The following is a 24,738-nucleotide window of genomic DNA, read 5'->3' as shown; positions in this document are numbered from 1 at the left end:
CCGAGTTGGAAATTTTTACCGTATGACACCATCCCTGTCGCTCACAGCAACACGGTAGTATGCCCTCACGGTCCATGCGGGTGTGCGATGAGTGAAGGACTGTGTGTTGACTAGACTGGAGGCCTCTGGGATATGGTATCACCTAGCGTGGACGACTGTTGCTATTGTTCTGTTGTTTAGAGCTAGCTCGGGGGTGGGGCTAATATGGACATGTCTGTTGTTATGGTGTGGATGACTCTTTTAAATCATGTGTTTGGTTGTTATGGAGACGGTTGCCAGGTGTGAATATGCCATGGTTGTTGTAACTCTGGGATTTATGATCTTGGGACCTGATCTGGGCCGATATGTTTAATGATGGTCATGAAGTTCTTGTTCTGATGCCTAACATTAAATGGGAGATTTACTAGTGGTTTTATTTTACCAGCATTCTTCAACAGACTTAGATTTTCACTCAATAAAATTCCTAATTATACTCAACTAATCTTAACTTATTAATGATCTTTATATGGCCTCATGCTAAAGCTGTCGTCTTACTCCATGTATTCCTGCAAACAATGAACGTTCCTGCAATGTTTGGAAACATTCCAATGTGTTGTACAGCTAACATTAGAACGGTGGATCTAAAACCATGTTCTGTTTGTCTGTCTCTCTGTCTGTCTGTCTCTGCCTGTCTGTCTCTGTCTGTCTGTCTCTGTCTGTCTCTCTGTCTGTCTGTCTCTGTCTGTCTCTGTCTATCTGTCTCTCTGTCTGTCTGTCTTCCAGTACAGGATTGGCCAGCTGTATATGATCAGCAAGCACAGCCATGAGCAGAGTGAGCGTGGAGAAGGAGTGGAGGTGGTGCAGAACGAACCCTACGAGGACCCCACACATGGACAGGGACAGTTCACAGAAAAACGCGTCTACCTCAACAAGTAAGTGGGTACTTACCAACTGTGTTGGAAAAAGTACTCAATTGTCATACTTGAGTGAAAATAAAGTTACCGGTTTCCCGAGTGGCGTAGCGGTCTAAAGCACTGCACTGCGGTGCTTGAGGCACCACTACAGATCCAGGCTGTGTCACAGCTGGCCAAGACCGGGAGACCCATGAGGCAGCGCACTATTAGCCCAGCATCGTCCGGGTTAGGGGAGGGTTTGGCCTGCCAGGATATCCTTGTCCCACCGCGCTCTAGCGACTCCTGTGGCGGGCTGGGCAAATGCACGCTTACACGGTTGCCAGTTGTACCTCCTACACATTGGTGAGGCTGGCTTCCGGGTTAAGCGAGTGTTGTGTCAAGAAGCAGTGCGGCTTGGTAGGGTTGTGTTTTGGAGGACGCATGGCTCTCAACTTTCACCTCTTCCGAGTTGGTAGTTGCAGTGATGGGAGAAGACTGTAACTACCAATAGGATATCACGAAATTGTGGAGAAAAAGGGGTAAAAAGTACACGCAAAAAATATATGTAAAGTTACTTTAATAGAAACTGACTTAAACAACTTAAGTAAAAGTGAAAGTTTCCCAGTAAAATACTAGTTGAGTAAAAGTCTTAAAGTATCTGGATTTATGTGTACAGTGGTGGGGAAAGTACTCAATTGTCATACTTCAGTAAAAGTAAAAAATAAAATGAAATGCTATACATCAAATTCCTCATATTAAGCAAACCAGACGTCACAAAGCCATGGTCCTGCCAGATTGAATACTGGCCCACAGAAGATACAGTCAACACAAAAGTCACATACTGTATACTCCGAAGGATCCTTTCAAGTGATTTAAGCATAAGGTGTTGTGTAGTTTATTCCCATTAGTAAGCTACAGCAGGACTAATCTCTTGGCACTAGCGGAGAGCGTCTGACATATCCTTGGGGAGTGCCAGACATATCCTTGGGGAGTGCCAGACATATCCTTGGGGAGTGCCAGACATATCCTTGGGGAGTGCCAGACATATCCTTGGGGAGTGCCAGATATATCCTTGGGGAGTGCCAGACATATCCTTGGGGAGTGCCAGACATATCCTTGGGGAGTGCCAGACATATCCTTGGGGAGTGCCAGACATATCCTTGGGGAGTGCCATATTCACTGTCTTCATTGGGTGAGTCAGTGCCACTGGAAAGTTTAGGACAATACTTTTCTCCTCCAGGCTAGATGGATGTCATGTTGTACAATATGTGTCTCCTCTTCTCGTAGGCCGAGATTAGAGGGTTGCATTCAAGACAAGGTCATTTTCATTGATCTCAGTTTGTCAGTGTCAGCAGAGTATCCTAGGCCTACCTCGTCATGTTTGTAGTATCATATTAAAAAATTAAATTTATTAAATTAATTAAAAATTTCAGACTTGATTTTCCTTTACAAAATATGTATCTACCCCTACAAAAATGTAAATGTAATCATATTCCACATAACACTTCACATGTCCTGTTGCTGCAGAATTATTTCCATGCTGTAGCAAACATGCTCAAGTTAAGATCTTACATCTGTTCTTGGCAATAGGCCTAAAAAGGGCTTGTTTGACAAGGACATTTTGTGGTGTTTCTTGGTCACATTTATCATGTGTTAAATGATGCAATGTGATTGCAAAAATGTAGTTATTTTTGCTGTATTTTTACTGGAAAATGTTGGCCCAGTCACTTTTACTCAGGCTCAGCCATTTTATAATCTAAATCAAATCAAACTTTATTGGTCACATACACATGGTTAGCAGATGTTATTGCGAGTGTAGCGAAATGCTCGTGCTTCTAGTTCCGACAGTGCAGTAATATCTAAGTAATCTAACAATTCCACAACAACTACCTAATACACACACATCTAAAGGGATTGAATAAGAATATGTACAAATAAATATATGGATGATTGATGACAGAGCGGCATAGGCAAGATGCAATAGATGGTATAAAATACAGTATATACATATAAGATGAGTAATGTAAGATATGTAAACATTATTAAAGTGACTTGTGATCCATTTATTAAAGTGGCCCATGATTTTGCGAGTCTGTATGTAGGCAGCAGCCTCTCTGTGTTAGTGATGGCTGTTTAACAGTCTGATGGCCTTGAGATAGAAGCAGTTTTTCAGTCTCTCGGTCCCACCTTTGATGCACCTGTACTGACCTCGCCTTCTGGATGCTAGCGGGGTGAAAAGGCAGTGGCTCGGGTGGTTGTTGCCCTCTTTTTGGCCTTCCTGTGACATCGGGTGCTGTAGGTGTCCTGGAGGGCAGGTAGTTTGCCCCCGGTGATGCGTTGTGCAGACCTCACTACCCTCTGGAGAGCCTTACGGTTGTGGGCGGAGCAGTTGCCGTACCAGGCGGTGATACAGCCCAACAGGATGCTCTCAATTGTGCATCTGTAAAAGTTTGTGAGTGTTTTAGATAACAAGCCACATTTCTTTAGCCTCCTGAGGTTGAAGAGGCGCTGTTGCGCATTCTTCACCACACTGACTGTGTGGGTGGACCATTTCAGTTTGTCCGTGATGTGTATGCCGAGGAACTTAAATAGTATTGTGATATCCTCCTGTCATTATGGGTCACTTAATAGAATAGAATGGAACATAATAGAATGGAAAATAATAGAACATTATGAAATGGAATAGTAAAGTATAGAATGGAATAGAATAGAATAGAAGGGAATAGATCAGAATAGAATGGAATAAAACAAAACGGAACGGAATAGATTGGAATAGAATGGAATTAAATAGAATGGAGAATTCTTTTTTTAACAGAATATAGTCATTTAGCAGACACTCTAATCCAGAGTGACTTACAGTAAGTAGTGAGTACATACATTTTCATACTTTTGATTCATACTGGTCCCCTGTGGGAATCAAACCCACAACCCTGGTGTTGCAAGCACCATGTTCTACCAACTGAGCCACAAGGGACCAGATTTGAATGGAATAGAATAGAATAAAAACAGAATGGAATAGAACAGAACAGAAGTTAATAGAATATTATAGAACACCAGCACTGAGGTCAGTGGTATGCTGTACACAGTATGGACATGGAGGTTCCATAAAACACTCATAAGAGGACATAAAGATTTTAAGACATTATAGGTCTCACAGGTTCTAGCCATAGGAGAGCAATCTATTTGATTGCGTGTGTCATTTCAATCCCATTTTCTCTGTTAGTCCATCTCCACACTCTGTTGAACATGATTACTGTGTGAAATTGAATATTTGATTCTCCATTATGTAGATTTAGATCACAATTGAATTTGCTGTTAAACGCACTGGTGAGTCTGAAATACACGTTCTGCTTCACTAATGCCTTTTCTGTGAGTTGGCCCTGGATTTGACCCAATCAGTCACACACTTTCACACACAGAGACACATGATAACATACACACTGCATGCACAAGCAAGCCCGCTTGCTCTTTCATACTCAAACATGCATACTGTATACCTCCGTCTCTCGTTCTCTGTCTTTGTCTCTCCCTCACTCTTTCTCCCTATTTCTTTCTTTTTAAAATGTTTTGTTCTTTCTCTCTTTATCTCAAACACACATACCTGTCTGTCTGTCTGTCTGTCTGTCTGTCTGTCTGTCTGTCTGTCTGTCTGTCTGTCTGTCTGTCTGTCTGTCTGTCTGTCTGTAATACTGACAGATCAGAGTCAATCAACTGAGTCACTGACTCATCATCAGAGATGTGACCAGGAACACAGTTTAGCAGAGTGGGTTCATTCCAGTTTGGGACATGGTCAAGATGCGGTCGCCAATGGAAACAAGCCTCCCAGATCCAAATTTAGCCAAATCCTCCACCAGCCAGGCAACTGTCACAACCCAAGGGGTTCTTCATGCACTAAGTGGACAGCGTTGTCGGACAGTCACAGAAAGTCACGGCCCTGGTCTTGCAGTGTGCTGCTCTGGGAAATCCATCAGGTCTAACTGTGTTCCGGACTGTTTCATTCTGATCACAGCAGACCTGCCTGCCTGGCGGAAGGAACTGCTCTCTATTGATTCCATGGGTCTGGTCCCTATGGAGCGGTATCTATCTCCCATTCACTGACTTCATTAGGTGTCTGGTCCCTATGGAGCGGTATCTATCTCCCATTCACTGACTTCATTAGGTGTCTGGTCCCTATGGAGCGTTATCTATCTCCCATTCACTGACTTCATTAGGTGTCTGGTCCCTATGGAGCGTTATCTATCTCCCATTCACTGACTTCATTAGGTGTCTGGTCCCTATGGAGCGTTATCTATCTCCCATTCACTGACTTCATTAGGTGTCTGGTCCCTATGGAGCGGTATCTATCTCCCATTCACTGACTTCATTAGGTGTCTGGTCCCTATGGAGTGTTATCTATCTCCCATTCACTGACTTCATTAGGTGTCTGGTCCCTATGGAGCGGTATCTATCTCCCATTCACTGACTTCATTAGGTGTCTGGGACGCGAGGAGGCACTCTGATTGGTTTCCAGGGGGTCAGAGAGGTACAAACCGGGTCAGAGATAGGCGACATCTTAAATGGCACCCTAATCCCTTTATAATGCAATATTCCCTATGGCAAAATGTCCACTACTTTTGACCATAGGGAATATAGTGACATTTGGGCCGCAGGTCATGGTAATGGGTGGTACCAGTAATGTATGGTATCTATGGGTGGTACCAGTAATGTATGGTATCTATGGGTGGTACCAGTAATGTATGGTATATATGGGTGGTACCAGTAATGTATGGTATCTATGGGTGGTACCAGTAATGTATGGTATCTATGGGTGGCACCAGTAATGTATGGTATCTATGGGTGGTACCAGTAATGTATGGTATCTATGGGTGGCACCAGTAATGTATGGTATCTATGGGTGGCACCAGTAATGTATGGTATCTATGGGTGGTACCAGTAATGTATGGTATCTATGGGTGGTACCAGTAATGTATGGTATCTATGAGTGGTACCAGTAATGTATGGTATCTATGGGTGGTACCTGTAATGTATGGTATCTATGGGTGGTACCAGTAATGTATGGTATCTATGGGTGGTACCAGTAATGTATGGTATCTGTGGGAGATACCAATAATTTATGTTATCTATGGGTGGTACCAGTAATGTATGGTATCTATGGGTGGTGCCATTCATGTATGGGGTCTATGGGTGGCACCAGTAATGTATGGTATCTATGGGTGGCACCATTAATGTATGGTATCTATGGGTGGCACCGGTAATGTATGGTATCTATGGGTGGTACCGGTAATGTATGGCATCTATGGGTGGCACCAGTAATGTATGGTATCTATGGGTGGTGCCAGTAATATATGGTATCTATTGGTGGCACCAGTAATGTATGGTATCTATGGGTGGTGCCAGTAATGTATGGTATCTATGGGTGGCACCAGTAATGTATGGTATCTATGGGTGGTACCAGTAATGTATGGTATCTATGGGTGGTACCAGTAATTAATGGTATCTATGGGTGGCACCAGTAATGTATGGTATCTATGGGTGGTACCAGTAATGTATGGTATCTATGGGTGGTACCAGTAATGTATGGTATCTATGGGTGACACCATTAATGTATGGTATCTATAGGTGGTACCAGTAATGTATGGTATCTATGGGTGGTACCAGTAATGTATGGTATCTATGGGTGACACCATTAATGTATGGTATCTATGGATGGTACCAGTAATGTATGGTATCTATGGGTGGTACAGGGTCCCAGTTCACAGGTATGCCCACTTCTGAAACTCACGTTTTTAAACGTAATTTCAAAACCTTAGTTCTAATTTAGCACACATTGTTACCATTCACTTCCCTGTGGAGATTTGAGTGTAGGGTTTAGATTTTAGAATGCCAGGTGAGGCAGAAAGAGAAAGAACTTGAAAAGACAGAGATGAGTGTAGGTTTTCAGACAGAAGTACGACTTGTAAGCTGCCTGTGTGAGCTCTGATGGGAGAGGAGATCAGCGTAGTGTAAGTGGTGGATCATTTGAACAGTCACGTTGGGATGCTGTACCTGCCTTCCCACCCACAGACCACCTGCTACCACAGCCAGACAAGTACGTGCGTGTGAGAGTGTGTGTGTGCAGAAAGGGAGGGTGAGGACATTAAAGTGGTCCTCTATACTTTGCTATTTAAAGGTCCGTCAGTGAGAGTGCAATGAACACAGCATGTCAGTCCTCTGTGGAACTGACACGAGATTAACGACTGGAGGATCTGTAGACTGGGACCAACAGGAACACAATATTCATCCCACAGGAGGCTGCTGAGGGGAGGACGGCCCATAATAATGGTCGTAACGGAGCGCATGGAATGGCACCAAGCACATGGAAACAATGTGTTTTATGTATTTGATACCGTTCCACCAGCCCGTCCTCCGCAATTAAGGTGCCCCCAACCTCATGTGATTCAGCCATCTAATCAACAAGGCTGAGGGAGGGTCGTGCTCCAACATTACTCAGTATATTTAGCATTTTGAGTGAGAATCCTCCCCCAGTGGCATTTGGCTGTTTAAAATGGCAGCCGCCCACCTTCTGTTGACAGAGCTATTTGCAACTTTATGGCTGGCCTGGTGCTGCAGTCTGCACTTCTCCAATGTAGGATATTGACTGCAGTAAACCCACCCGTGACACCCACAATATTTATAGTCTGTGTCTCTCATGCACAGCCGTTTGGGCTGTACCTGTTGGCTTTTGCTGTTGCGGGCTTTCTGCTTCGATTCATCCACACAAATGTAGTGTCCGGATGGAATTGGGATAAAATATACTTTATGCCTCTAATAAAGTTTATGCCTCCACCCAGGGCTCAAAATATCATTCTCAATGTAATTTGTTCTCATAGGATTCTTCTCCTCTCTCCTGGTGTTTAACAGTTTTAACTTATCATTTTGCATCCACCTCAGCATCACGGCAGCAGACGTCTTTCCTGCTCATCCTTCCATCTCTGGTTCTCTGGTTAGGTTTAGATAGGACATTCTTGAATGGGTTCTCCCTGACTGGCTACAAGGTCAGACCATCCAGACAATGATGGTCACAGAGGTAGTTCTGAATGAGAGAACCCCTGGCTGTGTTCTCTGTGCTCCGTCCTCTCCCTTTTGTTGCAGGTTACCCAGTAAAATCACCATAATCTACAGAATTTTGAGCCGCAATGGCCACCCAGCAGTCTCCATTTTCAGCTCCTCACAGCTGGCGCCAGATACTGCATAGGGTCTAACAGTGAGGAAGGGATAGCAAGGGGTGGAAGGGTTCAGGTCTATGATTCAGATGGATGTCATGTCTTCTCTCGTTTCCGTTTGATGCTGTTCTCTATCTCTCGCTGTGCTCCACCTTACCTCTACTTCTCCCCTCTTCTTGTCTCTTCTCATCCCTCGTTCCCTTGCTTCTCTCTTTTCTTCACTCCACTTCTCCCTTATTTTGTTCAGCTCACTTGTCTTCTCTCTTTCAGTAAGCTCCCTAGCTGGGCCAGGGCGGTGGTCCCTAAAATCTTCTATGTGACAGAGAAGGCCTGGAACTACTACCCCTACACCATCACAGGTAACCACTCCTAGGTCCATCATCACTCTGTAACACCTCTACACTACTACCTACACCATCACAGGTAACCACTCCTAGGTCCATCATCACTCTGTAACACCTCTACACTACTACCTACACCATCACAGGTAACCACTCCTAGGACCATTACACTGTAACACCTCTACACTACTACCTACAACATCACAGGTAACCACTCCTAGGACCATTACACTGTAACACCTCTACACTACTACCTACACCATCCCAGGTAACCACTCCTAGGACCATTACACTGTAACACCTCTACACTACTACCTACACCATCCCAGGTAACCTACTAGGACCATTACACTGTAACACCTCTACACTACTACCTACACCATCACAGGTAACCACTCCTAGGACCATTACACTGTAACACCTCTACACTACTACCTACACCATCCCAGGTAACCACTCCTAGGACCATTACACTGTAACACCTCTACACTACTACCTACACCATCCCAGGTAACCTACTAGGACCATTACACTGTAACACCTCTACACTACTACCTACACCATCACAGGTAACCACTCCTAGGACCATTACACTGTAACACCTCTACACTACTACCTACACCATCACAGGTAACCACTCCTAGGACCATTACACTGTAACACCTCTACACTACTACCTACACCATCACAGGTAACCACTCCTAGGACCATTACACTGTAACACCTCTACACTACTACCTACACCATCACAGGTAACCTACTAGGACCATTACACTGTAACACCTCTACACTACTACCTACACCATCACAGGTAACCACTCCTAGGACCATTACACTGTAACACCTCTACACTACTACCTACACCATCACAGGTAACCTACTAGGACCATTACACTGTAACACCTCTACACTACTACCTACACCATCACAGGTAACCACTCCTAGGACCATTACACTGTAACACCTCTACACTACTACCTACACCATCCCAGGTAACCACTCCTAGGACCATTACACTGTAACACCTCTACACTACTACCTACACCATCACAGGTAACCACTCCTAGGACCATTACACTGTAACACCTCTACACTACTACCTACACCATCACAGGTAACCACTCCTGTGTCAGTGTGTCTGATAACGGAAAGGAGGAAAGGGGATACCTGGTCAGTTGTACAACTGGATGCATTCAACCCAAGTGTGTCTTCCACATTTAATCCCTCTGAATCAGAGAGGTGCGGGGGCTGCCTTAATCCACATCCTCGTCTTCAGCCCCGTGAGCAATTGTTGTTGGGGGTTAACTGCCTCGCTCAAGGGATGAACGGCACATTTTTCCACCTTGCCGGCTCTTGGATTCAAACCATGGACTGTACTGTACTCTGATAGACATTGTGATAATGGTGTATAGCTAGGTGATGGACTGTACTGTACTCTGATAGACATTGTGATAATGGTGTATAGCTAGGTGATGGACTGTACTGTACTCTGATAGACATTGTGATAATGGTGTATAGCTAGGTGATATCCTGTACTGTACTCTGATAGACATTGTGATAATGGTGTATAGCTAGGTGATGGACTGTACTGTACTCTGATAGACATTGTGATAATGGTGTATAGCTAGGTGATGGAATGTACTGTACTCTGCACAGGGACTGTTTGTCCTGGTTGGCTATTTTGGACTGGACTGACTAAGAGCTCTATCTGTTCTCAACCTTCTCTATCTGTTCAGACCCAACGTATTCCCAAGCTTCATCCCCCTACCACACACACACACACACACACACACACACACACGAACACACACACTATTCCCTTCCTCAGAGAGAAGAATCCCAATAGCTTGTTGGGAGGGATAAAGTGAGTGATGGAGGAGGACATGATGAGAGGGTCATATTATTAGAGAGCTATAAAAGAAAACAAGCTCCTGCTGCTCCTTGTTGTCCTTCTCAGGTGTCCTCTTAACACATGATGTTCTCTCCCCCTCTCTTCTCTTGTTTATCTCCTCTTTCTTTTTTCTTTTTCTCCCTCTCTCCTCTTGTTTAACTCCCTCCCCTTTTTCTCTCTCTCCTCTTGTTTAATTCCCTCCCCTTTTCGCTCTCTTTCTCTCGCCCCCTCTCTCCTCTTGTTTAACTCCCTCTCGTCTTTCACTCTCCCTCCCTCTCTCTCTCTCTTTCTCTCCTCTCGTTAAACTCCCTCCCCTCTTTGTCTCTCTCCATCTCTCTCTGGTCCTGGATTCTTCTCCTGCTGTGATGCAGAGTACACTGTGAGTATCCCACTGATGTTCCTTATGCACGCACGCGCGCACACACACACACACACACACACACACACACACACACACACACACACACACACACACACACACACACACACACACACACACACACACACACACACACACACACACACACACACACACACACACACACACACACACACAATGCCCATAAAACACCTCTCCCTGCAGGCTGACCACAAAGACCCAGGAAGATATTCCCTCTGTCTTTCTTGAGCCTGTATGGATAGTGGTAGACAGATTCTAGAGATCACTTTCCCCAGTGCTCCACACCCTGTTGTAGATGATTAGGATTTAACCACTCTACATTTAGCGTTATGTCCCAAATGGGACCCTATTGCCTCTGTAGTGTTTTGACCAGGGCCCACAATAGGGCCTACATAGTGCGTCCTGGTCAACAATAGTGCACTACATAGGCAATAGTGTACTATTTGGGACTCAGCATACCATATCAATATCAAAATATTGTCTTAATGTGTCTCTATTCTGTGTGTAATCTCCTGCTGTTCTCTCCTCTTCTCTAGTGTTCCTTTCTGCCAAAGTTCTCCATTCACATAGAGACCAAGTATGAGGACAACAAAGGCAGCAATGACAATGTCAGTATGGTTGTCTGTGAGTGGTCATGGTGTGTGTCTGTGAGTGGTGTGTGTCTGTGCATGGTCATGGTGTGTGTCTGTGAATGGTGTGTGTCTGTGCATGGTCATGGTGTGTGTCTGTGAGGGGTCATGGTGTGTGTCTGCATGATCATGGTGTGTGTTTGTGAGTGGTCATGGTGTGTGTCTGTGAGTTGTCATGGTGTGTGTCTGTGAGTGGTCATGGTGTGTGTCTGTGAGTGGTCATGGTGTGTGTCTGTGAGTGGTCATGGTGTGTGTCTGTGAGTGGTCATGGTGTGTGTCTGTGAGTGGTCATGGTGTGTGTCTGTGAGGGGTCATGGTGTGTGTCTGTGAGGGGTCATGGTGTGTGTCTGAGTTGTCATGGTGTGTGTCTGTGAGTGGTCATGGTGTGTGTCTGTGAGTGGTCATGGTGTGTGTCTGTGAGGGGCCATGGTGTGTGTCTGTGAGGGGTCATGGTGTGTGTCTGTGAGTGGTCATGGTGTGTGTCTGTGAGGGGTCATGGTGTGTGTCTGTGAGTGGTCATGGTGTGTGTCTGTGAGGGGTCATGGTGTGTGTCTGTGAGGGGTCATGGTGTGTGTCTGTGAGGGGTCATGGTGTGTGTCTGTGAGTGGTCATGGTGTGTGCACTTGAATACCACATACAACATTCAGTCTCATCTTTTTCTGTCTCACTTCTAAACGAGTGGGTGGAGTCAGAACAGGGGGAGGCTGGGATGAATAAGAACACTGGTCTAATATATTCACGATGGCCTGCTAATTGCCCCAGCCAACTCATCAGAATGCACGTTTATTTCTTGGCTAGCCTCTCCCTCACTAAGATCAGTGAGATTACCAATCAGTCTGTGGGCTTCAGGGCCCATATTCATAAAACATCTTTAGTAGGAGTGCTGATCTAGGATCAGGTCCCCCTTGTCCATGTGATCTAATTCATAAAAGTCCAAATTGATCCTAGATCAGCACTCCAAGTCTGAGAGGCTTTATGAATATGGGCCCAGGCCTCCGAGTCAAGTGGAAGTGGTTCTTTCTCCAGCCTTTCAATGTGGAGCATATCAAATCAAGTTGGATATGGATTTATGCATTGGGGCGGCAGGTAGCCTAGTGGTTACAGCATTGGGCCAGTAACAGAAAGGTTGCTAGATCGAATCCCTGAGCTGACAAGGTAAAAATCTGCCCCTGAACAAAACAGTTAACCCACTGTTCCTAGGCTGTCATTGTAAATAAGAATTTATTCTTAACTGACTTTCCTAGTTAAATAAATGTTAAAAAAAGATAGATAACTGTGTTGAAGGCTGTGTGTGGTGGTTGATCATCTCTACCATTCCCATCTCTCTACATACATCCTCCCTTTCAATTCTCTTTTTCCTTTCATCCTTTTTATATTGAATAGGAATGTTTATTTTGTATACCTATGTGTTAGGAGAGTTTATATCGTATACCTCTGTGTTAGGAGAGTTTATATTGTATACCTCTGTGTTAGGAGAGTTTATATCGTATACCTCTGTGTTAGGAGAGTTTATATCGTATACCTCTGTGTTAGGAGAGTTTATATCGTATACCTCTGTGTTAGGAGAGTTTATATCGTATACCTCTGTGTTAGGAGAGTTTATATCGTATACCTCTGTGTTAGGAGAGTTTATATTGTATACCTCTGTGTTAGGAGAGTTTATATTGTATACCTCTGTGTTAGGAGAGTTTATATTGTATACCTCTGTGTTAGGAGAGTTTATATCATATACCTCTGTGTTAGGAGAGTTTATATCGTATACCTCTGTGTTAGGAGAGTTTATATCATATACCTCTGTGTTAGGAGAGTTTATATCGTATACCTCTGTGTTAGGAGAGTTTATATTGTATACCTCTGTGTTAGGAGAGTTTATATCGTATACCTCTGTGTTAGGAGAGTTTATATCGTATACCTCTGTGTTAGGAGAGTTTATATCGTATTCCTCTGTGTTAGGAGAGTTTATATTGTATACCTCTGTGTTAGGAGAGTTTATATCGTATACCTCTGTGATAGGAGAGTTTATATCGTATACCTCTGTGTTAGGAGAGTTTATATCGTATACCTCTGTGTTAGGAGAGTTTATATCGTATACCTCTGTGCTAGGAGAGTTTCAATAATGTATTATCTTGGTTGGGCTTGCTATCGGATGCCTATTGCCTCATGTTACACAATGGGTTTACTCATAACTAATCCCCCTTCTTCTGGTTTGAAGGACATGTCAAGGACATCCATAGTACACCAAGGTCTTACTCTGTTACATATCTGCATCTCAAATGACAATCTATTGCCTATGTAGTGCACTACTTTTGACCAGAGCCCTGCACTGCATAGGCAATAGGGTGCCATTTGAGATGCAGACAACAGGTGTTTCAGCCTCGTTCACCTGCTGCATCTTCTTTTTGTGAGAGTTGGTGTGTCAGGGAGAAAGGGATGATTGCCACAGCTCCTTGGCTACAGATTTAATTCCCTACAGTATGAAGGACTGATATTCAGACAACCAGAGAAAGGAGAGAAGGGGGAGCAAGATAGAAAGGAAATAAGATATAGGGAGATATTGTGTGTGTCTGTCTGCATGTCTGATCCAGTCCTTTAAACAGGGACTGTTGCTTCTTGTTCCTCTCACCACTGAACCTCATTTCCTGGTGGGGGACACATTCACATTACCATTCCACAACATTTACATGATGTCATATAATAGAAATGATCCTGTCTGTCCTGGGTCGTGTTCATTAGGATATAACGGAAACCATTATAAAACATTTTGCTATAGACAAAAGAAAATCAAAGTTTCTTATTGGACATTTCCAGGTAATCCCTCCCTGTTTCAGCTGATTTTCTTGTGTTTGGTGCAAAATGAACACGACCCTGACTTCATTCCTGAGACTAAAGTATGTATTTGCTGAATTTTAAATTCATCCCATCAATGCCTCAATTTCCCAAGGCTTACTTCCTCTACTTTCAAAGACATCATCACTCAGTTCAGTTTTTCATCCTCCCAGTCTACTTATCATGCAAAGGTTGGTAGATGAATACACATTGATGTCAGTAATGGATGGATTTTTGTCTGGATTATTCAACTATTTCAAGGAGGTTATTACTGCACCAGCTCTGTCTCTGTCTCTCCTGTTTCTTTCTCCCTGCTAAATGAGCTAAATGTATCCTCCGGGCAAAAGCACCTGTCACCTGACGAGGTCTAATGGCTTTAATAGGGAAAGGAGTAAATCATTCATAACCGTTAAAAGCCTCGCTTTCCCCCTTCAAGCAATGTGATTCTCTATATGATTGGCAGCTCTGGCCGATCAGTATCATGCAATGCTCGCTCACTCAACTTACCCAAACATCAGAGCTCCACCTAGTGGCTGCTGTGGGAATGACCGTTCATTAAGCTTCACTCCTAAGATCACTGATATCTACATAGATAAGGTGTTGCTGAAATACAACGTCCTCATCATGGGTGTCCCTACATCTGAGACTTGGAGAACAGTTGATTATGTTCTCTCTCTCTCTAAAATGACATGGCCATCTTTTTCTCCCTCAGATCTTTGATAGCGAGCCCAAAGGGGAGGAGGAGATAGAGGTGTGCTTAGTGGATATCGCCTACGACGAGATCCCAGAGCGCTACTACAAGGAGTCTGAGGTGAGGAGGTCAAAGGTTAGAAGTCAAGGGTTAGGAATCCCAAGTCACTGTTTCAGCAGCATTGGACTTCGACAGTCACAATTCTCCATCGTTTTCCAGTACAAGTGTGTACTTGTACACTCACCGGCATGGATTTAAAACCATATGATTGGTCTAAGCATTGGCTGGCGTGAGTTTCCACCATTGTTAAACCCATGTTAGAAAGTGTGGAAGTGTACTTTTTGGAAGGAGTGGGGGGGTGAACTATGGGTGCTAGAAACCTGGTCATTTCACAAAGTCAGAAAAAGTGTAAGAGGGTGATAACATAATATCTAAGTGAATACGCTCTTAGAAAAACTGCACTATCTAGAACCTAAAAGGGTTCTTTGGCTGACCCCATAGGAGAACCCTTTGAAGAACCCTTTTTTGGTTCCAGGTTGAACACTTCTACCTGGAACCAAAAAGAGTTCTACCTAGAACCAAAAAGGGTTATTTTATGGGGACAGCCGAAGAACCCGTTTGGAACCCTTTTTTCTAAGAGTGTATACAAATCCCCTATACAAATCTCATATCTCATTTGCTCATTTCTCCTCTCAGCCCTGAGGGTCAGCTAGCTGCTAGTTTCATCAGAGAGAGAGACCTCTAGCTGGTCATATCTCCCCTCTCAGCCCTGAGGGTCAGCTAGCTGCTAGTTTCATCAGAGAGAGAGACCTCTAGCTGGTCATATCTCCCCTCTCAGCCCTGAGGGTCAGCTAGCTGCTAGTTTCATCAGAGAGAGAGACATCTAGCTGGTCATATCTCCCCTCTCAGCCCTGAGGGTCAGCTAGCTGCTAGTTTCATCAGAGAGAGAGAGACCTCTAGCTGGTCATATCTCCCCTCTCAGCCCTGAGGGTCAGCTAGCTGCTAGTTTCATCACAGAGAGAGACCTCTAGCTGGTCATATCTCCCCTCTCAGCCCTGAGGGTCAGCTAGCTGCTAGTTTCATCAGAGAGAGAGACATCTAGCTGGTCATATCTCCCCTCTCAGCCCTGAGGGTCAGCTAGCTGCTAGTTTCATCAGAGAGAGAGAGACCTCTAGCTGGTCATATCTCCCCTCTCAGCCCTGAGGGTCAGCTAGCTGCTAGTTTCATCAGAGAGAGAGAGACCTCTAGCTGGTCATATCTCCCCTCTCAGCCCTGAGGGTCAGCTAGCTGCTAGTTTCATCAGAGAGAGAGAGACCTCTAGCTGGTCATATCTCCCCTCTCAGCCCTGAGGGTCAGCTAGCTGCTGGTATCATCAGAGAGAGAGACCTCTAGCTGGTCATATCTCCCCTCTCAGCCCTGAGGGTCAGCTAGCTGCTGGTATCATCAGAGAGAGAGACCTCTAGCTGGTCATATCTCCCCTCTCAGCCCTGAGGGTCAGCTAGCTGCTAGTTTCATCACAGAGAGAGACCTCTAGCTGGTCATATCTCCCCTCTCAGCCCTGAGGGTCAGCTAGCTGCTAGTTTCATCAGAGAGAGAGAGACCTCTAGCTGGTCATATCTCCCCTCTCAGCCCTGAGGGTCAGCTAGCTGCTGGTATCATCAGAGAGAGATACCTCTAGCTGGTCATGGCTGCCATTAACCATGTTCACCGCTGTATCCCTGCTCTCCTTCACGTTCCATTCTTTGCTCTTCACAAGCCTCAGGAAGGGTTGATGTAGGGGTGGATGGAGGGAAGGGGGTGGAGGGATGGAGGAATACATGGTGTTATCTTCCTCAAACAGCCTCTTACAGCTTCTCACTCCTCTGATCACCAACTGGCTATGTGCCTCTCCATACGTGTGTGTGTGTATGTGTATGTAGTTGACGTCTTGGGTCTTGGGTTGACGTCAGGGTTGACGTCACTTCCTCTTGAATTTGCAGACGTGTTGCTGTGCGTTTTGTTGCTGTGCGTTTTGTTGCCAACCTTACTTTGCTAGCTGACAACTTTACGTTTTTTTCTTTTTACTTTTTAATTACCGTTTATATTTTCAGTTTTTCCATCACAACTTTTTTCCCTCATTCAACTTTTTCACTCCGGACGCTTTATCTGGACATGGTTCGTCAGCACTTTCAACAGCCGAAGCTAAGTAGTAACATTAACATGATGTCTTTTAATTGCAGTCGCTGTACTATACAGGAGAACGATCGCCTTACGGCGAGGATAGCTGTGCTACAAGCCCTTCAAGCTGCATACTGGATCCTATTCCAAATAGACTACTGAAAGAGCTGCTTCCTGTGCTTGGCCCTCCTATGTTGAACATAATAAACGGCTCTCTATCCACCGGATGTGTACCAAACTCACTAAAAGTGGCAGTAATAAAGCCTTTCTTGAAAAAGCCAAACCTTGACCCGGAAAATATAAAAAACTATCGGCCTATATCGAATCTTCCATTCCTCTCAAAAAAAATTGAAAAAGCTGTTGCGCAGCAACTCACTGCCTTCCTGAAGACAAACAATGTATACGAAATGCTTCAGTCTGGTTTTAGACCCCATCATAGCACTGAGACTGCACTTGTGAAGGTGGTAAATGACCTTTTAATGGCGTCAGACCGAGGCTCTGCATCTGTCCTCATGCTACTAGACGGATTTACAGAAACCTGGGAATTTTGGGAAAGTTGCTGGAATTTTGCAAACCAAATTCACATTATACCAGAACAATGATATCCAGTTGAAGTCGGAAGTTTACATACACCTTAGCCAAATACATTTAAACTCAGTTTTTCACAATTGCTGACATTTAATCCTAATAAAAATTCCCTGTCTTAGGTAAGTTAGGATCATCAATTTATTTTAAGAATGTGAAATGTAAGAATAATAGTAGAGTGATTTATTTCAGATTTGATTTATTTCATCACATTCACAGTGGGTCTTTAGTTTACATACACTCAATTAGTATTTGGTAGCATTGCCTTTAAATTGTTTAACTTGGGTCAAATGTTTCAGGTAGCCTTCCACAAGCTTCCCACAATAAGTTGGGTGAATTATGGCCCATTCCTCCAGACAGAGCTGGTGTAACTGAGTCAGGTTTGTAGGCCTCCTTGCCCGCACACGCTTTTTCAGTTCTGCTCACAAATTTTCTATTGGATTGAGGTCAGGGCTTTGTGATGGCCACTCCAATACCTTGACTTTGTTGTCCTTGAGCCATTTTGCAACAACTTTGGAAGTATACTTGGGGTCATTGTCTATTTGGAAGACCCGTTTGCGACCAAGCTATAACTTCCTGACTGATGTATTGAGATGTTGCTTCAATATATCCACATCATTTTCCTTTCTCATGATGACATCTATTTTGTGAAGTGCATCAGTCCCTCCTGCAGCAAAGCACCCTCACAACATGATACTGCCACTGCCATGCTTCACGGTTTGGATGGTGTTCTTCGGCTTGCAAGCCTCCCCATTTTTCCTCCAAACATAACGATGGTCATTATGGCCAAACAGTTCTATTTTTATTTTATCAGACCAGAGGACATTTCTCCAAAAAGTACAATCTTTGTCCCCATGTGCAGTTGCAAACCGTAGTTTGGCTTTTTTATGGTGGTTTTAGAGCAGTGGCTTCTTCCTTGCTGAGCGGCCTTTCAGGTTATGTCGATATAGGACTTGTTGTACTGTGTATATAGATACTTTTGTACCTGTTTCCTCCAGCATCTTCACATGGTCCTTTGCTGTTGTTCTGGGATTGATTTGCACTTTTGGCACCAAAGTGCGTTCATCTCTAGGAGACAGAACGCGTCTCCTTCCTGAGCGGTATGACGGCTGTGTGGTCCCATTGTGTTTATACTTGCGTACTATTGTTTGTACAGATGAACGTGGTACCTTCAGGCATTTGGAAATTGCTCCCCAGGATGAACCGGACTTGTGGAGGTCTACAACTTTTTTCTGAGGTCTTTGCTGATTTCTTTTGATTTTCCCATGATGTCAAGCAAAGAGGCACTGAGTTTGAAGGTAGGCCTTTAAATACATTCACAGGTACACCCCCAATTGACTCAAATTATGTCAATTAGCCTATCAGAAGCTTCTAAAGCCATGACATAATTTTCTGGAATTTTCCAAGCTGTTTAAAGGCACAGTCAACTTAGTGTTCATAAACTTCTGACCCACTGGAATTGTGATACAGTGAATTATAAGTGAAATTATCTGTCTGTAAACAATTGTTGGGAAAATGAATTGTATCATGCACAAAGTAGATGTCCTAACCGACTTGCTAAAACTATAGATTGTTAACAAGAAATTTGTGGAGTGGTTGAAAAACGAGTTTTAATGACTCCAACCTAAGTGTATATAAACTTCCGACTTCAACTGTATAACTTGGTAATGTGCTCAAAGCACAGAAGTTTTTCCTGCCCATATAAAAAAAAAACTTGTGGCTAGACGGTATGCAGTTACTGACGAAAGTGACGCATAAATCAAAATCTACATTTGTTGGTGGTTTGGGGTAGAATTGTAGCATTTCAACTAACCCTAAACCTAATCATTGTCCTAACCTTAACCTAATGCTCCTAACCTGCTAGGTTAATTATCCTATCATGCTGTGTAAATTCTCCTAACCTGCTAGGTTAATTGTCCTATCCTGCTCCGTAAGTTCTCCTAACATATCTGGATTAATTATTGTATCCTGCTGCGTAAGTTCTCCTAACCTGCTAGGTTAATTGTCCTATCCTGCTCCGTAAGTTCTCCTAACATATCTGGATTAATTATTTGCATCCTGCTGCGTAAGTTCTCCTAACCTGCTAGGTTAATTATCATATCCTGCTGCGTAAGTTCTCCTAACCTGCTAGGTTAATTATCGTATCCTGCTGCGTAAGTTCTCCTAACCGGCTAGGTTAATTATCGTATCCTGCTGCGTAAGTTCTCCTAACCTGCTAGGTTAATTGTCCTATCCTGCTGCGTAAGTTCTCCTAACCTGCTAGGTTAATTATCGTATCCTGCTCCGTAAGTTCTCCTAACCTGCTAGGTTAATTATCGTATCCTGCTGCGTAAGTTCTCCTAACCTGCTAGGTTATTATCCTACCCTGCTCCGTAAGTTCTCCTAACCTGCTAGGTTAATTATCGTATCCTGCTGCGTAAGTTCTCCTAACCTGCTAGGTTATTATCCTATCCTGTCCGTAAGTTCTCCTAACCTGCTAGGTAAATTATCGTATCCTGCTGCGTAAGTTCTCCTAACCTGCTAGGTTAATTATCGTATCCTGTTGCGTACGTTCTCCTAACCTGCTAGGTTATTATCCTATCCTGCTCCGTAAGTTCTCCTAACCTGCTAGGTTATTATCCTACCCTGCTCCATAAGTTATCCTAACCTGCTAGGTTAATTATCGTATCCTGCTGTATACGTTCTCCTAACCTGCTAGGTTACCATCCTGCTCCGTAAGTTCTCCTAACCTGCTAGGTTAATTAACATATCCTGCTGCGTAAATTCTCCTAAACTGCTACATTAAGTCAATTCTGTTCGTAACTGTATACCATCTAGTCCTTGTCACGCCCTGACCTTAGTTATCTATGTTTTCTGTATTATTTTGGTTAGGTCAGGGTGTGACGAGGGTGGGTATGCTTGTTTTGGATTGTCTAGGGTTTTTTGTATGTCTCTGGGTTTTGGTAAATCTAGGTATATGTAAGTCTATGGTGACCTGAATTGGTTCCCAATCAGAGGCAGCTGTTTATCATTGTATCTGATTGGGGATCATATTTAGGTTGCCATTTTCCCTTTTGGTTTTGTGGGTTGTGGGTACAGCGTCACGGTTCGGTTTGTTAGTTTTGTTCAGTGTTCTTTCTTATAATAAAGAATTTGACTCAACCTAACCAAACTTTATAACGCGTCTCATCTGCAATCACGTAAAGTGCCTCCAGGTTTCTCCTCCTGTGCACAGCGTGTGTGTGTGTGTGTGTGTGTGTGTGTGTGTGTGTGTGTGTGTGTGTGTGTGTGTGTGTGTGTGTGTGTGTGTGTGTGTGTGTGTGTGTGTGTGCGTGCGATGCATCCCTTCTCACCATCCCAACACTGAGACACCTGACCTTGCTAATGAGCATTACAGTATAATGAGTCCCCAGGGAAGTGTGATTAATTCATGCGTAATGGGTACTGTTTGTAACGAGAACCCCCCCCAGCGGGCTGCTCCAGGCTGGGCTCTCCATAAGACTTGTACCCTCCTGGTACCGACCATCCATTCTGCTGGACTGCTGGACAAAGAAAACATGGTTCATTCATACTTGTCAGGATGTTTACTGCAAAACTCATTGGGTCAGGAATTAAATTGCATTCCTGTATAGAGACATAACAATGAGGTGAGACAGTGGCACTATGCTCATGAGATATGTGAAAGTTATATTCTTCAATGTCACTATGTCAAAAGAAGTCCAACATTGGATGTACCAATCCGGGACTGTAGCTTTAATACTGTTCATACTGTGTTTCCATGGTTCCCTGTAGGACTTGCGGTACTTTAAATCAGAGAAGACAGACCGGGGTGTTCTGCAGGAGGGCTGGATCGACAACCAGGAACCCATCATGTGCTCCTACAAACTGGTGACAGTCAAGTTCGAGGTGTGGGGTCTTCAGACACGGGTGGAGCAGTTTGTACACAAGGTCAGTCCAGTTATGTCCACCCACCATTTCTGTATTCACACACACACACACACACACACACACACACACACACACACACACACACACACACACACACACACACACACACACACACATCCATTTCCTCTCCCTTCAATTCAATTTATCCCCCTCCACCCCTACCTAAAGCCCTGTTCCCCCTCTGAGCTGTCCCTCTCCTTGCTTGAGGGTCTCTTTCCCTAACATCACACACACACACACCATTACTCATACAGGGACACACATGGCTAACATTAACTGGTGGAGGAGTGGAAAAAAGACAGAGAACAACTCTTAAAGTTCATCCTCTCTGACTCACTAAGTCTTCTAACCTCCTTTCCTCTCTGACTCACCTGTCTTCTCACTAAGTCTTCTAGCTTCCTTTTCTCTCTGACTCACCTGTCCTCTCACTAAGTCTTCTAGCTTCCTTTCCTCTCTGACTCACATGTCCTCTCACTAAGTCTTCTAGCTTCCTTTCCTCTCTGAAATACCTGTCCTCTCACTAAGTCTTCTAGCTTCCTTTCCTCTCTGACTCACCTGTCCTCTGACTCACCTGTCCTCTCTGACGAACCTGTCCTCTCATTAAGTCTTCTAAATTCCTTTCCTCTCTGTCCACCTGTCCTCTCTGACTCACCTGTCCCCTCTGACTCACCTGTCCTCTCTGAATCACCTGTCCTCTCACTAAGTCTTCTAACCTCCTTTCCTCTCTGACTCACCTAACCTCTCACTAAGTCTTCTAGCTTCCTTTCCTCTCTGACTCACCTGTCCTCTCACAAAGTCTTCTAGCTTCCTTCCCTCTCTGACTCACCTGTCCTCTCACTAAGTCTTCTAGCTTCCTTCCCTCTCTGACTCACCTGTCCTCTCACTAAGTCTTCTAGCTTCCTTCCCTCTCTGACTCACCTGTCCTCTCACTAAGTCTTCTAACCTCCTTTCCTGTCCACCCTTCTTTCTTTCTTGCTCTCTCTTTCTCTCTCTCTCTCTCTCTCTCTCTCTCTCTCTCTCTCTCTCCCTCCCTCCCTCCCTCCCTCCCTCCCTCCCTCCCTCCCTCCCTTTCTTTCTTTCTCACTCTCCCTCTTTACCTTCCTTATCCTTCTCTCTCCATCCTCAGGTTATCCGTGACGTCCTGCTCCTAGGACACAGACAAGCCTTTGCCTGGGTGGATGAGTGGATTGGTGAGTTTGCGTCTTGTCTCTGTCCCAGTTAGTTCACATGTACGCTCAGATGTGAGCTAGCTTGTTTATACTGTGTGTATATATATTATTATTATTACATTTAAAAATATATATATTTCATAGTATTGTATTTTATTGAGTAAGGAGATGGAGAGGGAGGGAGATGCAGACTAGTGCTGGGGCCAGGATTCTTACCCACACACTGAGGGGTGGCGTGTATGTGTGTATGTGCTGCAGTGGCCCAGTTACCTGCTAGACCAGCCTCTGGCACATAACTACTATCTACTTCTATGTGACCATGATCTTCGCTCTGCCTAATGTAGGACCTAGGCCACGGCACCAAGCACTGCTACTATCTATTATCTGTATATTTGAGTTTGTGTTCATTTGTCTGTTTCTTGAAAGCTATCTCAAAATATCAGTAACTCATCTATACAAGCATTGATTTGTGTTAATAACCATTATTTTGTATGATGTTTTTAGTCTGAGAATGTATTGTCTAAACGTGTCTTCACTGTTTCATTGATTTGCTTCACTGTTTCAACATGAGCAAAAGGCTTATAACATGGATCTGTGTGGCCAGGATGGTCAAACACAAGGTACACTGCAACAAGACTTGAGTTCAATACTACAGTATTTAAAATACCTTAAGCGTTTGCTTTAACCTGCTTGGAGGGCCAGGTGGGCGGGGTTTGTATTTCCAATACTTTTTTATTGGTTCCAATGAAACAGGCAAGCTCAATCAACCACAGCTTCAGTATTTCAAATCATTTCTAACGGTATTTGAATACACATCTGACTGAAACTATACTTCTCACCCTGCTGTTACATTTGTTAGCAGCCTTTTTTTAGGAAAAAAGACAATTGATAGGCCAGACCACTCTTTCGTACATTTAGAATTATGTACTTAACTCTGTACGTTTTTAAAAAAAGCTGACGCATCACGATTGTCATAGAGAAGGAACATAAACATTCTTAATAATAACAATAATACGGAGCTGTGAGGGGAACGGCACCTCAGTACCTTCAGGCTCTGATCAGGCCCTACACCCAAACAAGGGCACTGCGTTAATCCACCTCTGGCCTGCTCGCCTCCCTACCACCGAGGAAGTACAGTTCCCGCTCAGCCCAGTCAAAACTGTTCGCTGCTCTGGCACCCCAATGGTGGAACAAACTCCCTCACGACGCCAGGACAGCGGAGTCAATCACCACCTTCCGGAGACACCTGAAACCCCACCTCTTTAAGGAATACCTAGGATAGGATAAAGCAATCCTTCTGACCCCCCCCCCCCCCTTAAAAGATTTAGATGCACTATTGTAAAGTGGCTGTTCCACTGGATGTCATAAGGTGAATGCACCAATTTGTAAGTCGCTCTGGATAAGAGCGTCTGCTAAATGACTTAAATGTAAATGTAAATGATAATGATTCAATGTATTTATAAATGTTATTTTTAATCCCAGGCCCCAGTCCCCGTCAATGTAAATATGAATTTGTTCTTAACTAGCTTGCCTAGTTAAATAAAAGTTTATAAAAAAAAAAATTATAAAGCCCATTTCTCACAACCAATATGCTTTCTCGCTGACCTTCATCAGAGAAGCTCCCACTTGAGATGTATCCACTGCAAGAGAAGGATTCAGAGAGTCTGCACACAGATACAGAGAGCACTTGACTCAGTGCTGTATGGGTCATAGGATGAGAGAACGTGAGAGCATGCCGAGAGTCAGTAACTATTGTAACAGTCCTGACCTATTTATGTTAGTTTTTATGTGTTTTTGGTCAGGGCATGTGTTTTGGGTGGGCAGTCTATGTTATCTGTTTCTATGTTGGTTTCGGTTTGCCTGGTATGGCTCTTGATTAGAGGCAGGTGGTTTGCATTTTCCTCTAATCAAGAGTCATATTTAGGTAGGGCATTATCACTGTGTGTTTGTGGGTGATTGTCTCCTGTGTCTGTGTTATGTCTTACACCATACGGGATTGTTTCGGTTGTTCGTTTCGTTTCGGTTTATGTAGTCTGTTCCTGTGTCAG

General features: G+C 44.0%; 1 protein-coding gene across 1 annotated transcript; it reads left to right on the top strand.

Annotated features, from left to right (window-relative positions):
• Positions 1–753: 753 nt before the first annotated feature.
• Positions 754–24,459, top strand: LOC129849943 (cytoplasmic phosphatidylinositol transfer protein 1-like; the record flags this gene model as incomplete). Its single annotated transcript, XM_055916621.1, has 7 exons — positions 754–911; positions 8,345–8,433; positions 10,678–10,685; positions 11,243–11,314; positions 14,874–14,972; positions 21,366–21,521; positions 22,648–24,459. Coding segments are annotated over 7 exons (678 nt in total), but the record flags the coding sequence as incomplete, so codon positions are not given.
• Between the last annotated feature and the right edge of the window lie 279 nt (positions 24,460–24,738).

The sequence above is a fragment of the Salvelinus fontinalis genome, unplaced genomic scaffold (genome assembly GCF_029448725.1).
Source record: "Salvelinus fontinalis isolate EN_2023a unplaced genomic scaffold, ASM2944872v1 scaffold_1769, whole genome shotgun sequence".
Taxonomy (NCBI): domain Eukaryota; kingdom Metazoa; phylum Chordata; class Actinopteri; order Salmoniformes; family Salmonidae; genus Salvelinus; species Salvelinus fontinalis.
The sequence above is the reverse complement of the archived record's forward strand: the minus strand, read 5'-3'. Positions and strand labels throughout refer to the sequence as shown.